Source organism: Ambystoma mexicanum, chromosome 9 (assembly GCF_040938575.1).
Source record: "Ambystoma mexicanum isolate Mex_15411 chromosome 9, UKY_AmexF1_1, whole genome shotgun sequence".
Lineage (NCBI taxonomy): Eukaryota > Metazoa > Chordata > Amphibia > Caudata > Ambystomatidae > Ambystoma > Ambystoma mexicanum.
In genome coordinates, this window is record NC_090931.1 from 1,481,618,894 (window position 1) to 1,481,635,388 (window position 16,495).

The 16,495-nt window shown below is 47.5% G+C and overlaps 1 protein-coding gene across 3 annotated transcripts in view; it reads right to left on the reverse strand.

Moving 5' to 3' along the window:
* Positions 1–4,628: 4,628 nt before the first annotated feature.
* The window catches only part of OBSL1 (obscurin like cytoskeletal adaptor 1), a 1,294,044-nt gene continuing 1,282,177 nt past the window's right edge, over positions 4,629–16,495 (reverse strand). For all 3 annotated transcript variants that reach the window (XM_069616948.1, XM_069616946.1, XM_069616947.1), the window contains one exon: positions 4,629–6,910. In XM_069616948.1, the coding sequence (XP_069473049.1) occupies positions 6,903–6,910 (8 nt within the window). In that variant the 3' untranslated portion in view covers positions 4,629–6,902. The remainder of the gene's footprint in view (positions 6,911–16,495) is intronic.

The window sequence follows — 16,495 nt, forward strand, 5'->3', positions numbered from 1 at the left end:
CCGGATGGGCTCCCGGGCGAGTTCTATAAGGCCTACGAAGCCGAACTAGCCCCACTACTTGCCCAAGTCTTCAACGAGGCATACGACACAGGCCGACTACCCAGCACCATGAGAGAGGCAACCATCATACCCCTCTTGAAACCTGATAAAGATGGCGCAGAGTGCGGCTCGTACAGGCCGCTATCCCTACTGAACACAGATAGCAAGATTCTCGCAGCAATCCTGGCCATGAGGTTACGCAGAGTCATCCCGTCCCTGATCCACCAAGACCAGACAGCATATGTGCCCGGTAGAACCATTACGGAAAACCTACGCAGACTGCACCATGTTATCCACAGCACTGAAGGCAGACGGACACAATGTGCAGTAGCATCCCTTGACGCCTCTAAAGCATTTGACTCAGTGCGCTGGAGATGGCTCCTGGCCACCATGTCTAAGATGGGAATAGGGCTCAGCTACATAAAATGGGTCACACTCCTTTACACCAATCCAGAGGCCAGAGTACGCACCAACAGCACCTTCTCACACAAATGGGAGCTTTCTCGAGGAACTAGGCAGGGATGCCCCCTATCACCCATGCTGTATATTATAGCTATAGAACCCGTGGCAGCATATGTGAGACAGGAATACGGGGATGGAGGCATACTAGTAGATGGGGTGAACCATGTGATTTCCATGTACGCCGACGATATGCTCCTCTATCTAACAAACCCCACACACATACTGCCCTACATACTGGAAACCTTAGATAGATTTCACAGATACACGGGGATCCAGATCAACCGGGACAAATCATGCCTATTCCCCCTCGCCGCCTTGAGCGGGAAAATGGCCGGTCAGCTCCCCGATCTTGCCCTAAACTGGGAACCCTCCTCCTTCAAATACCTGGGCATCAGAGTGCACAGAGACCCCAAGACTGAGCACGTACTGAACACAGTGAGGGCAAAGGAAGGCCTGGCAAGGTCAATGGAGTTCTGGAGCAGGCTGCCGCTATCGGTAGCGGGCAGGGTGGGCCTGCTGAAAATGGTGGCGCTTCCCAGACTGCTGTATTTCTTCACCAACGTACCACACAACATACCACGACAATTTTTCAACGAACTACACAGACTGTGCAGAACATTCTTGTGGCAGGATGGCAGGCGTAGGGTCGCCCTCGAAACGATGCAGAGACCGTATGACAAGGGGGGCCTCAGAGTGCCCAACTTCGAACTGTATTACCTGGCCGGACAATTGAAGCACGTGATACAATGGATGGCCGATGAGGCCACTACGGACACTCGCTTGCTACAGCCGCAAGTCCCGCAATTGCTCCTCAGGGACCTGCTATGGTCTGAACCCAAGTCTAAACAACCTCACTCATACCTGATTCTCTTGGGCGTCCAAATCTGGCGGAGGGCCTGCAAGGCTGCACTGATCCCTGACCCCTACTCTCCTCAGATCCCTATAGCCGCCATCATGGCCAACAGACCGGGAAGCCATAGGATAATAAGAGACACTTGGGAACCTTGCGGCGTAGCTACCCTGGGCGACCTGGCGGATGATCAGGGAATCTTAACCTTCGCGGAGTTACAAAAAGTCTCTGGTATCCACACGGGACAGTTCTTACTCCACAATGCAGTGATTAGGAAACTGGTGACCCGCTGGCCACCAACGGATCCGTTAAATACTGGTCACGAACACATTGAGGACCTGCTCGGGGCGGCCGAGGGTGGCCATGAGACCTCAAGAATATATGACACACTGCTAGACAGCGTCACCCAACGAAACCTCCAGTGTAAGGCGGCGTGGGAACAGGAACTAGGATCACAATTCGAAGACAATGAATGGGGGGCCATAATGGGATACCACAGGAAAGTATCCAGGAACGCCAGGTTCCAACTCATCCAATTCTACATTACGAATAGAGCGTATCTCACACCAGACGTCATCTCCAGATTTAGTGGAGCTGTGACCACTGGGTGCCCCAAATGCAACGAAGCCCACGCGGCGATGATACATATGTTTTGGGGATGCCCCGCCATTCAGTCTTTCTGGGCCCAGGTCAAAGCCAAGGTGGCCGAGGCGAACATCACCCTAGAAGTCCATACGCCAAAAGCATGCATCCTCGGCATATACCCCAGAAGCAAGAAGAACAGACCACTCAATAAACTAAAAGACCTAATGTATATACTGGCGAAGAGACGCATTGCAATGAATTGGAAGCGCCCGCGGGCCCCCTGCTTGTTGACTTGGTGGCAAGACCTCCGCAAATGGACGAACGCAGAGACAGCGGTCTGGGAGATGGCGCAGTGCCAACAAAGGCAGGACACCTCAGACGACCTACTACAATGGGTGGAGCTAACGGTTACGCTGTTCAGCCCCAACATGGGAAGCTCCTCTGGCGATGACACAGATGACCCACAACAATCACGTGGATGAACTGGTGGTGTAACACGTTTGGGCCCGGACAAGTTGGGATAGGGAGGGGGGAGGGTGGGATGGGTGTGATTGCACTTTGTTTTTTGTGTATGTTCACGTTGATGACACAATGAAAATAATAAAACAGATTAAAAAAAAAAAAAAAAAAAAAAAGGGTTTTCATTCAGTATTATAGACTAGGCGTTGACTTAGCTGTAGTGTTGAATTGAATCCTCTTACAACCTTCACACCTGATTTGCAATTATCCCATCCTGTCACCTTGAGACAGTGTTATTCCTTTTTAGGTAAGGCTTACCACAGGCCCGTTGGCATTCAATCATCCCTTCCTGTGGCTACAAATAAACTGAATATCACACTGGGTTGTAAAGTGTGTTGTTGATCCCCATTACGAAATGTCCTCTTGAGATCAGGCAGTAACAATATTAAGAGCTCCTTCCTGTGACAGCGTTCTGCTGGTGCCACTGATCCAAACCTACCTGTGGATCTGAGTGGGTGGAAGCAGGAGGGCAGGTTAACCTGTAGTCATTATTTCTGATGTTGTGTTGAGAGCATGGTTACTCCTTATTTTTTCTGTTGGGAGTTTGTGCCTGCGTTATGTCCTCCCTTAGCTTCATAGGGCATCACGATTGGGTGCCCTGTGAGAAATATTGTAATGTCCTCCTATCCCTGCCCCTAGTTAATGTTCCTATTTTTAATACTTCACCACCTAATATACATCATTCAGTCCAACAATGATTTTATGGATAGGCAGCGTTCTATAGTAGTACCTCTGATCTCTGATTTTGCTTACTTTGTAAGTAATTTCTTCGTAAGTCATATTAGAAATGACACCCTATTCTTAAGTATATCCAAATACACTGAAAGAAATGTTCAGAATAATGTGTTAAAGGTGCCAATTCAGCGTTGGATACGGGTACACACCTACCAACAGCGGGAGTAAAGAAGATGTACGGTGGAGGTGGCTACATTGGGATAACACAGAAACTGTGTAAAGGACTTCACCGAGAATGGTAGGGGGTAACCATACATTGGTTGTAAACTTGGTCCAACACATTGCTCTATGATTGGTTAAAGGAGGGGTTGTACAAAAATAGCACAACAACGAATACACATAGTGGGAAATACCTCTGACCAGGCTGGAACTGGGAACTTTTCAATTTAAAACACGTGATCACAATAACAGGGATGTGCAAAGGGGGGAAGAGGCTAGTTTTACTCATCATATGGGAATTAAGACAACCGGAACTGGGTGAGGTAACTGCAGGATGGTCACCCAAACAAGCCTCCCTGTACGTTAGCAGGGAGGGTGGCCCTGTGCCAGTCACACGGTCACCAATGCCCATCGGGAGGCAGCAGTGGGAAAAGAACACTGGATGGAGTAGCATTCCTGGGAGGACCAATCAGACGGTAAATTCCTAAGCTCTGACATGGGAGCCAGCCCCCAAAGTATCCACCACAGAGTCCATGAAGGTCATTATTTAACAGGTATTGTGTGAATGTCCCCTTTGCCACAATGTCTTGTGTTCCCTTTGCCAGGATGTCTTGTGTCCAATTCTCAATGGTGCTGACCAATGGCAGTGTATTAAAGTTCCAGTGGTCAGCACAAATGTTGCTCTATTAATAACAAGATGTTCCGGGGTAGGTTGTGAATAAAATATAGCACTACATGGGGAGGTGAGGTGGTGTGAAACTTTTGAACCGTTTGCTCTAATGATACTTTCACTAATTAATGTAATTATCGAGGAGGAGAATGATGTTGCAAAACAATCAAATCCCTGGGAAGCACAGAAAAAATGAATCCTCCCACTTGCGTTTCTACTGACTTCCGACTATTGTATTTCTTGTTATTAAACTGCTGTTCATTCAGATGTCAGCTTCTCGATCAGAGCTAATCCACTGTTTGATTTGTGCTCACCCAGCTGTAATAAACAGCGTTGCTTCTTTCCCGGTTTGTGCTCCATTCTTTGAGTATGTGGTTTGATTATGTACTAATTAGCGGACCCCTGACTACAAAACCATCATGATTATAATTATAATATAAATATAAGATTATGAACATGCTCAGGCAATTTCTCCTTTTCCATAGACAGCCATCTTCTTTCATGGTTGAACTGATAATCCCAGCCCAAAACAAAAGAGCACAGCAAAAAGAGCATCTTTGGAGGGATGAAGTTGGAAGACAGAATTCGAGAAGAAAAACGTAGACAATATAATAGTGAGAAGCTTTAATGAGTGAAGAAATAAGGACACTTTCCAAGAAACTGGGCCTTGAAAACTCCACTGATCTCTTCTGAGTCCAGTCACACCAGGACGCACTGGACCAGCCAGAGAGGATCCACTGACTCACCCAACTCTGCTTCACAGAAGCACACACACACAAGCATGCAAAGATAGGCTTTGACCCGGGAGGTCCTGCACCATCAACGGGGGATGGGCTAATGAAAGGGAGATTTACAAGGAACAGGGTTCAGCATCCTCAGTAGGTGGTGGAAGGGGGTCTGCGGTCACAATGTTTTGCCTCAGCCCCGGGAGTATGATATTGATCAGGTGCATCACACCTGCCTCTTGTATCTAAGGCAGGGTCAGCTGCTTTACATGAGGGAAATATGTAGAATGGTCACCGGAAACCTCGAGTGAGGTGTTGAGAATAGTTATTTCAGAGCAAAGATTTTTTCACCCATACTTTAGGGGTGTCCAGCTGCTTAGCAGTGTCTGCCTACAGAGAATACATATGTTAAATTGGGTGAAATAGATTGTTGTCTTAGTATTTGTTAATTTAGACTGTGCTGCTGCAAACGGTGCGATGCACAGGGAGTCCCGCAGCTCCAGAGCTGGCATTAGTCCACTTTCATTCACTCATTGGTTTTCCTGCGGCCTCTAACTACCAAATTGGCTAAGAGCATATGCTGTTTTGAAAGGGTGCAGGGCCACACTGCATACTCAGAGCGAGTATGAGGAGGGTGCTGCGCAGGCTAGGTATTCGTACAACATGTCATGTCACAGTGAGGGTGGTCATGTGATTAGTCATTGTGTAATGAGTTCAGTGCTCGTGAAAAGGATGTTCGAAGGGGAGATATCTGACTACCAAATCAGAAGGCATAGCATGTTCAGCCTGGGGACAGCCTGCATCCACTGTGCCCGGTGAGTATATCTTGTCCCTGCTGCAGGTGCCCCCGAGAAGTCAGAGCAGATTTACCACTTCAATCCTGGTCAAGGGTCAACATTCCGGAATGCTACATGTTACATTTGACCATAAGTACCCTCAGGACTGTAAATTGCATTGAGGACACTCGAAAGACCTTGGGTACCTGGAACTTTTCAGTGCTTTCTACTTGCTCAATCACTTCCCTCACCCAGCCATCTTCTCTGCCCTCTTGACAGCCACACATTCTCAAATTATTCAATCACCATCTGAATTCCAGCTCCATTTCTTCACACTAACCTCACATCGTATCTTTCTTACTCATCGGTTCCCCTTCTTCTCTTTATCTATATATGCATGTTTATACATATATATATATTTATTTATCCTTAACTACTGCATAACCGTCAACAACTCTTCCTCGTCCATCACCTCACTTTATTCTACACTTTCCCTACTTGTATTACATTTTACATTCTTTGCCTTCTTGTTCACTGATCATTTTCCATATTTTCTCTTCCTCGTTTAATAACTCTTGTTCCCATTGTGTTTATTCCAGTACATCATATGGCAGGTCTCATATCGCTCATCAGCTTTACTATCGCCCTTCAGGCCCCACTGTACAATTCGTTATCTACCTACTTTGCCATGTACTTGTCTGTGCACATCTTCCCACGCTGCTTCTCTGACCTTCTAAACACTGGTTCTATTACACCACTGCTTTTCCTCTCATGGCCTGTCTACCACCCATTAACCACCTCACCTTTTCCCCAGACAACATGTATTTCCTGCAAACTTCCTCTTGCTCCCCATGCCAATCGCACTTGGCCTTTCCCACGTCCCTGTGCATTGTCTGTTCTTTAGTCCACCTTCCTCACATCACTTCACTTCTCCTTTCCATCCACTTGTGCTCTTGGAAGTGAGACTTACTCAGAGGTTTGTTCAAAGCCCATTGTTACTAAAGAGAGGGAATGGGTGACACATTAACTCTACTTTATAGGAGGCCACACATTAGCCTCCAGGAGCATCAGGTCAAGGGCTGCAGGGAGTCACAGGCAGGAAGGATGGGAGCTCTAGACATGTTGGTCACTGTTGTTGGTCTGCAGCCTGGCCCGTCATTGGAGCAGATCAGATCCCTGTGTGGACACTGGGATGAGCATGGCAGAAAGGGGCAGGCAAGAGATCACCAGGAAGGAGAAAAGGGATAAGACGGGAACTCTTAACTCCATGGGAGCGTGAATCCACGCCAAAGTGCTGAAGAAAGTGGGATAGAGTTGTCGGGGACCAGATTTTTACATCTTGCTTGGAACTGCTGCGTCGTGCCCCAAATCCCAGGCGAGACTCACAGATCTGCAAAGAGCATAAAAGAGAAAAAGAGAAGAGAGGTATATTGCATGTGTGATTGTAAGCAGAGGAAAGAGAGCTTACAGAAGAAGTTCTGTACATTAGAAAATACTGTCTGACGAGGCAATCCCAGGTCTCAGTGTTTTACATTCCATTACACAATGAATTAGTGGTGCATTTACCAGGTGATGGATAGGGGGAAATGGGACATAGAGAGAGGACTATACAGCTACACATAACATACAGGTGGACAAATCGAGACATTACATAATATACAGTATTTACATATATGTACCGGGTCTGGGGAGAGGGATGATGTTACCAGATGATTCTGGAGTTCCTTCCCAGGAAAGGATGTGTCTTTCCAAGACAGTCTTTTATCCTGATAAAGTTGGAGGATGGGCTTGATGTCAGGAGGGAAGGAGCTCCGGTGGAGGGGAGCAAGGAGGATGAAGGTGGGGATGTGAAGAAAGGAACAGAGAGCTTGAGATTGCCGGGAATGGGGAAGTAGCAACAGACTCCTGCCTGGTCCTCTGGCTCCTGAGCCAAATGACTGGTCAATTCAATTCAATTTCTGCTTTATTTTATAATCCTATAGATAGAAAGTGTAAGGCTAGCCAGAGCAAGGAATAACTTGTGCCAGGTCATTTTGGAAGTGAAAAGAAAGGCTCCAGCTAGCTGTTGTAGAGCTCAATGGATGGTAATTCGAACTCTGTTGTTGTTTAGTAAATAATACCTCTGCACCCTACTTGCAACCTCTGGGTCCATCTCATGAGTGTAGAGATCTGGTGCCACCCAGCTTGACTCATGGGTCATACATTAATCCATACATACAGGCATGCATATTTAGATGTGTATACACCAGCTACACATTGTGGCTGTGTGTAATTCTAAGTATACAAGAAGATCAGGGGTGTAGGGATGGAATGGGGAAAAGCTGTGGGAATAGAACAACGATTGCTCTTTTAATCATTAAGATAAAGAACACAGTTCGTTTAAATGGTGTTTTCAAATGTTGAAAAAATATGCAAAATGTCCTTTTTTGTGTGTTAGGTGCAGAATACATAGACTTGTATTTTGGTGATTACGGGAAAATGTGCGGGCAGTGCAAGGGATGACAAACTAAAGGAAGTTTGCAGAAGAAATATTTTGAGCAAATTGTCTACACCTATTTAGTGCTGTCATGTTTCAAATCATGTGAAACGATGATGGCCTTAATCAGGACAAAAAGCATCACACAATAATAATTAACCGATCTAGTATCCAGTGATTGAAAAAACAAGCTGTGCTTCAGTATCCAGAGGCTACAAGCCATTATTCCTATAATCTCTGCAGAGTTCACTGCACTTGTCAGTTGCAATTCCTTTGTCCAAGGAACCTAATGGAGGACCTTACATGGATGGTGAAGGCAATGGCTCAGACCCGCCTGCATGGTGGCCACTTTGCTTAACAGAATTCCTGAGGGTCTACTTGGCATATGCTCTTGGGAGAACTCTTCAAGAGGGCACGAAGAAACCTATGTTTATTCTATGGCAATGTGATTACAAGCAACCAAATGCCTGAAGGAGTAACCCCGATTTATCCGGGCTACCAGTGCAAGTCGGAGTGCCAGAGTAAAGGCTGCCCAAGACTGTGGTGCACTGGGAGTCACGTGAAGTGACCTTTATGCGGTGCTTTTGTGAGATAGATGGAGCGCTAGGATCTAGAAACTGCTTCCATGCACTATGCAAACCTCGGCCGCATTGAGACATGTGTGGAAGAGTCAAGTGAGGCACAGTGACATTTCGTGTTATACATTTTCCCGAAAATTACCACGTTCTGGTGTCAGAACTACAAAGATTCACACCAAACTAAGATAGAGTACAGTGCAAGGGCCTTTTACTCTGAGTCAAAGCCTCCTATCACCAGAGGCTTCAGTGGGGAAGGCAGCTAAGAGAATCCTGGCAGAGTAGTCCTTCATCCAGGGGTGGACTGGCCTGTAGGGAACTCTGGAGAGTTACTCGTAGGCCTCTGCACCCTGGGCCTTTTTGTGCGGTATTTCCACATTTTCCCATAGGAAAAGGATTGGGCTTGCTGAAAATATGTAATATGGGGCCACTTTGAAAACAAACTCCAGGGCCTCTTTTGGTTCCTCGCTCCATCCTGCGTGAGCTCTCATAGGCCAGAACCCTCATTTTGAACCTGTCGTGGTGTTGGGACACTTGTCCTATTGTACCATCGACCAGCAGATCAGTCGAGATCAGGTGTGTTGCTAGGTCCGGAAAAGATCTGGGGCTATGCTAATGTCGGGGCTGCCGGGACTCCGGGCTAGCTAGCCTTTTGGTTGTAGCCCCTGAGATTCTATCCGGGTCTACAACCAAAAGACCCGGGCCTATCGCCTCCTAAACCCCCCCCCTAGCAACGCCTCTGGTCAAGATAGTGCCCAGCAGGTAGGCGTGCAGAGTTGGTTCGACAATGTGTAAACTGTGTCTCCTCGGACGTCAAATGTGTGCTATCGTTGCCTCTTTACTTCTGCCCCTGGTGTGCCAGAACTCAGCCATGTCGGCTATTTGTATCTACCTTCTGAATTATTTGTGGCAACTTCTGCTGGTTCAAAGTCTTGCGCACTTGCTATCTAAATATGCCACTGACTGTGATGATTAAGAAGGAAGGGCAAGGTGCTAATGCTCTGATCGTTTACTAGTAATCTGCACTGAGTCAGTCATCATCATCATCATCCTCGTTGCAGCCCTTTACCTGCCTTTCTCATCTTTGCCATCTGCCAGACCCTGCGATCAAGTTGGATTCTGGCTATACGGATAGGGTGGGGTTATGTGTTCCTCCCAGTGGAATGAGATATATTTATTTTGCTTGAATGCTCTTGGCTATGAGTTGGGGCTGATTTGGGAGGCAGGATCATCTATATGTTAAGAATTGTGACAAGCAAAAGAGAGACCCATTGTAATGAAGAATACTGGTAACCTTCCCTCTAAGGCATCAATGGAACATGATGCAACTGACTTCCCTCTGGAGGTGACTTTGTGAGCAATGTGCACGCACCAGATTTTAAAATGACTGCATCTCTTCCTTCTTAGACAATCCCACATGTTTCTCAAACAGCCCGAGTGTCCTTTTTTCTTGTCTAAGGTGCTGCGCCCTGCAACACTAGTTTCTATGCACGGGACTAGGCAGGCATGCTCTCGAGGCGATTGCTTGGTACCATGATTTAGGGAGCAAGCTAACAAAAGACTCCGCAAGTTGAGGAGTGAGTGACATGTATATGGCAAGCTTTACTTCCCTGTAAACGTTTCTTCATAGATAAGATTGACAATATTCATAGCTGTCTCAGAGCAATGCGACCTTGGGTGCTAATCCCAGCCTAATGTCGAAAACCTTCAATGCTTAACCCACACAGTCACACAGTCAGAGCTTCTCATGACAACCAGCTATCCCTGATAAAATATGGGATATATTACTCACAGTAATCGTATTTCTGATGCTTGTATCTGCTTAGATTCACATGCTGTGCATCGGTCGACATCTAGTGGAAGCTGCAGAGTATTACAGTTTGTTTTTCGAAACTCGAGAAAGGGTGTCGAACTATGGTGTGCCAGTAATACTATCCATAGTGTGAGGTCCACTGTACCCATGATCCCTCACGCGTGTAGGACCCTCGGATTGTATTTTTTCTGACATGAGGTAGCATGAGGAGTAGCGTTAGTACAGAGTATCCAAGCAGATAAGATAGATAAGACTACAAGCATCCATGCACCTTCTCTCAGAGGGGAGGAAGGGCGGGCGCATGTGAATCTAAGCAGATATAAGCATCAGAAATACAATTACGGTGAGTAATGTATCCCTTCTGAGGCTTGTGGAATCTGATTAGATCACATGCTGTGCATAGGTTAGCGAGCAGGTTTAGAAGAAGGAGGTGGGATGTGAGAAGGGTCATGAGCGAACAGATGTCTTAGAACCGCTTGTCCCACTTGAGTATCTGTCTTGGAATGAGTGTCAATGCAGTAGTGCTGAGTAAAGGTGTGAATATAGCTCCATGTAGCTGCTTTGCAAATGGTGTCAAGGGGTACATTTGCAATGAAAGCCAGAGTGGCCCCAGTATCTCTTGTAGAGTGGGCCCTTGGCATAAAAGGCAGTGTTTTATCAGAGAGGGAGTAGCACAGTTGGATACATCTGACTATCCATTTAGAGATGGCACCCTTAGAGACGCAATCTCCTTCTCTGCCTAGAGCTATGGAGACGAACAGTTGATCTGTCTTTCTTAGCGGTCTGGTCTTGTCTACATAGTAGAGGACCGCTCTCCTGACATCTAGTGTGTGGAGTTTCACCTCAGCAGAGCTTTTGGGTTCTTGGAAGAAGGCTGGTAGCTCAATGGACAGGTTAACATGGAATTTTGAAATGAACTTGGGTGAAAACCTAGGGTGAGTGCGTAAAACCAGTGTATCCTTATGAACAGTAAAGAAAGGATCCTGCACTGACAGAGCTTGAATTTCACTGACCCTTCTTATGGATGTAATGGCTACTAAGAAGGCAGTTTTATAAGTAAGGTGTTTGAGACTAGCTTTAGGCATGGGTTCAAAGGGAGGTCCCATGAGTTTATCAAGCACCACATTAAGGTCCCAACCTGGTGGTGGGCTAGAATTGGAGGTTGGAGTCTCATTACCCCTTCCATAAAGGCCTTGACAACTGGCACTTTCCACCATGACACCTTGTTATGGGAGGTGGTGTATGCTGAGAGCGCCACCGGGTGTACCGTGAGTGAATTAAATACTAACCCTGCACCCAGTAGGTGGAGCCAATAGGTGACAATATTGGAAGGAGTACAATCAATTGGGTTGATTTGTTTATTCTGGCACCAAATAACGAATCTTTTCCACTTATCAAAGTAGCAGTGCCTTGTGTTAGGTTTTCTTGACTCTTTTAAGATATCCATACATCTCTGGGGTAAACTGGATGTATACCCAGGTATCCAACATCTCGGGGTGACTTTAGGAGCCATGCTGCCAAGTACATTGAGTTGGGTTGAGGATGAACCGTTTGTCCTTCGTGCTGGGAGAGTAGGTTGTACCAGCACAGGAGTCTGATGGGGTCGCACACCGCCAGTTTGCGTAGGTGTGGAAATCATGGTTATCTTGCCAACATAGGAGCAACTAGGATGAGCGTCATCGATTCCCTGTGTATCTTGTTGACCACCTTCCTCATCAGAGGGGTTGGTGGAAAAGCATAGGCAAACATCCCTGACCAGTTCATCGATAGAGCGTTCCCCTTGGAGCCTGGCTGGGGGAACCTGGATGTGAAGTCTGGGCGTTGTCTGTTTTCGCCTGTGGCGAATAGGTCTATAGTGGGAACCCCCACTGAGAGAAGAGATCTTCTACGACTTCTTCGTGTAGTCGCCATTCGTGTTCCTCTGGGAGGGGATCTCTGCTCAGAGCGTCTGCTAGTGAATTGAGATCCCCACGAACATGTTGGGATAACAGGTAAATCTTCCGTCTGAGTGCCCATTTCCAAATTTTTTGGGCAAGCTTGGACAGATTTGGCGAACGAGTGCCCCCTTGTTTGTTTAAGTAAAACATCGCCGTCGTGCTGTCTGTTAGGATTTGCACTGACAGGTTGGATAAGTGGGGTTTGAATGCCCGAAGCGCTCTGAAGACTGCCAGAAGTTCCTGCAGATTGATATGGTTCTGAGCCACTGTGTGACACCAGAGACCCTGAGCTGTGTGGTAAAGGTAGTGAGCTCCCCACCCTGCCAGCGAGGCGTCTGTTGTGACGGCGGCTTGTATCTCTGGATCGTAAAAGGGGTCCCCTTTGTAAGATTCTCTCTTGTCCACCAGCGAAGACTTTGTACTAGTGTTGGCAAAGCGACCACTAGATCGTCCCAGTGACCACTTGCCTGAGACCACTGTTTCGCCAACCATTCCTGCATGGGTCGCATGCGCAGGCGCGCGTGGGGAACCAGGTAAATGCAAGATGCCATCATGCCTAGCAAACACATCACTTTGCGTACCCTTATTTGGCGACCGGACTGATACTGAGGAATTTGCAGCAACAGATTTCGAATTCTTTCCTCTGATTGAAAGGTCAACCCCTCTTGGGTGTTTAGGACAGCTCCTAGGAACTGGTTTGAGGTGCTTGGCACCAGGCTTGATTTTTTCTCGTTGATTGAGAAGCCCAATTGGAAGAGGAGGTTGATTGGTCTTTGAATGTTTAATCTGCAAATTATGGGGGTTTCCCCTGTGATGAGCCAGTTGTCCAGGTAAGGGTACACCGGAATTGCCTCCCTGCGTAGGTGCGCTGCCACCACCACCAGTACCTTGGTGAATACCCTTGGAGCCGAGGCTATTCCGAAGGGCAACACCTTGAACTGGTAGTGCTGACTGTCTATCTTGAAATGCAAGACTCTTCTGTGCACTGGGAACATGGAAATATGAAAATAGGCATCTTTCATATCCAATGTTGCTGTGTAATCCCCCTTTTTTAGTAGGCGGATTACCTCTTGGAGTGTAGTCATGCAGAATTTTTGTGGCTTGACATACTTGTTTGCAGGGCGCAAGTCTAATACTGAGCGCATTGTTAGATCTTTTTTTGGCACAAGGAAGTAGGTTGAATAAATACCCTTCTTTACCTGGTTGCCCGGGACGAGTTCTATTGAATCCTTTGCAAGTAGAATGGCGATCTCCTCGAGGAGGATTCTCTGGTGCTCCAAGGAGTGTACTTTCTGTCTTGGAGGATGGTTGCAGGGGCGTTCTAGTAGCTCTATACAGTATCCTCAGGACACTGTGGACAGCACCCATCTGTCCGAAGTGATCCCTTCCCATGCGTGGGCGACGGTGGAAATGCACCCCCCTACTGGGGATGCATGGGAAGGGAACCGGAGCGTAACCTCTCTGTTTATTGGGCGGCATACCACCTCTACCGGGGCTGCCTTTACCCCTAGTGCGGCCCCTCTGCTGACCTCTGGTGAAATCCTGTGTAGCCTGGGATTGATTGTTGCCCCATGAGGATCCTTGATTTTGATAGTAGTTGGAACCCCTCTGGGACCTTTGGCCGCGAAAGCGATGAAAATTATTATTTCCCCTTTGACCTGAGGGCTTATATTTCAGTTGGCCAAGAGATTTTAAGGTCTCATATTCATCCTTAGCCGTCTTTAGTGCCTCTTCCACTGCTTTCCTAAATAGAACATTCGGCTCTACCGGCATGTCTATGAGGGTGGCTTGGGTCTCAGGCTTGAACCCGGGCTGTCTTAGCCAAGCATGGCGCTTTATTACTGTGCCATCTGCTATTAATCTTCCTGCATTATCTGCTGCATCGAAGTTTGCTTTAAGGATGCATCCAGACACAGATCTTCCGTCTGATGGAATTTGGGCCAACTGGCCCTTTAGTGGTTCAGGTGCAGAGGCTATTAGAGCAGCTACTTGTTCCCACTGGTGGCAGTTATAGCTTGCTAACAGAGTGGTAGTGTTAGCAATACGTGCCTGATATGCTGACGTGGAGGCCACCTTCCTCCCCAGAGCACATATCTTTTTGCTCTCCTTATAGGGAGGTGCTTCTGAAGAAGCAAGTGGTGTACCTGCCCTCTTTCTGGTGGTTGTTACTACCAATGAGTCGGGTTTTAACTGACCCCTTATGTACAAGGGATCGGAGGGAGCGTCCCGAAATAATGTTTCCACTCGTGGATTAACTGCACGAGTAAGATTAGGGGTTAGCAGAGAGGGATCAATTCTGCGCTGGATTGATTTTAATATGGGGATAGCTTGGGCAATGGCTCTCCTGTCCCCTAGGATTTCCTCTGCGAAATCTCTATCCTCTTGGACACCGTGGGTGTCTATTTGAAAATAGGCTGCTGCTTTAGCTAGTACCTCATTGAGGAGTGGCTGATGATCAATCGGTGAGTCATTCACCGGGGGATCCTTCGGAATAGGGGAGTCAAGATTGTAGGCTTCTGCCTCATCTTCCTCTTCCTCTTCCTCTTCCTGGTCCTCATCATCCCCATAGTAAGCAACCCCTGTCTGGTCGTCCAGCATCTGGTAAGGTTCAATTAGCAAAGGGTCTGAAACCAATCCCTGCGCTGGAGTCTCGGAGCTGAGCCTTTTAGCAGGGGGTTGAGAGTCCTTGGACCCCAAAAGGGCAGAGGTAGCTGGTGTGTTGGCATAGCTATGGAAATAATTAGTGTCCTTTTTGTAGAAGTCTAAAAAGAAGGACATCCTTCTCATTACCCTATCATGTCCTCTGAGTTCCATTCTTTGGAACTGGGAATAACCCTCTCTTGATGTGCTTCCTCATCCATGCCCATATTATGAGTGGGAGGAACAATCTTTCCCTTGGTGACAGGGTCAGGGACCTTGGATTTTCTGAAAGATTTAGGTTTTTTTTGTTTTTCCTTTTGAACCTGGTGTTTAGAGGTTTTTTTATGTTGTTTTTCCCCCTTCCCATGACTGAAGGAATGTTTTCCTGAACCTTTAGGGTTTTCAGAGTATTTTGACGCCTGGCATCGAGATTCGGAGGTGGTGGTATGAGATTCGGAAGTCTTGGAAGAGGGGCGTTGAATCTCGGAAGTAGACGTCAAACGTACTGCTTGGGGGAAGAGGTCAGAATCGTCTTCTGACAACCCGGGCCTCAATGACTTTTGGTAATGTGGCACCTTTCCCAACCGTTTACGGTTGATTGTCATGAGGCAAACGTGACCGGGAACGCCCAGAGGACACAGAAAAAGTGGGCTGCTCTCTCGATGCCTTCTGTTGCCAATCGCTCGACATGCATGTCGAATCTCGGCTGGGGCTAATGTGCTTGTTTGGAAGAGGTGTGTGTTGTGCTCTTGCCGCCGGGTGTTGTCCCCATAACTGAACCGCTGGTCAGTCCTCCAAGGTCAGGGGCTTAGGCGTGGGTGTCTGAAGTCACCCCTGTGCCCTCGCCGTCCGATAAGGCGGCGTTGCTACCATTGCTGAAGGATCCCACGGCGTCCATGGCCTCTAGCTGCCTGGCATAGTGGGCCCAGCGCTTCGTCGAGCGGTCTTTGAGTGTTTTGGGCTTGAAGAGCTTACAAGCTCTTCAGGTATCCTCGGGATGGTCTAGTGGGAGACAAGGGTTACACGTATTGTGTTTGTCTACCCAGGGAAACCTCCGGTTACACTTCGGGCAGAATTGAAAGGGAGTACTCTCCATATGTTACTAATTGGCAGCGGGCGGGTATATGTAGGAGACGAGTGTATGACCACCCCTACTCTCCCTACTTTCACAGGGCTGAGGCCAGAGGCCTCCTGAGGCCCAGGCCGTGGCCAGAGGCCTTCCAAGGCCCAAAGTCCGTTGTGTAGTCTCGACGGCTGATTTCCTCAATCTCGATTCACCGACGTCGATCTTTGGTGTAGGGTGGGAGAAAACAGAGACCTTTTGTAATAATATTGATAAATGGCTAAAGCCAAGGGAACTCTGCGATATGCTTCCGACAAGTATGGCGGAAAAAAAACATCTGAGGGTCCTACACGCGTGAGGGATCATGGGTACAGTGGACGTCACACTAGGCATGGTATTACTGGCACGCCCTAGCTCAACGCCCCTTTTCGAGTTTCAAAAAACAAACTGTAATACTCCACAGCTTCCACT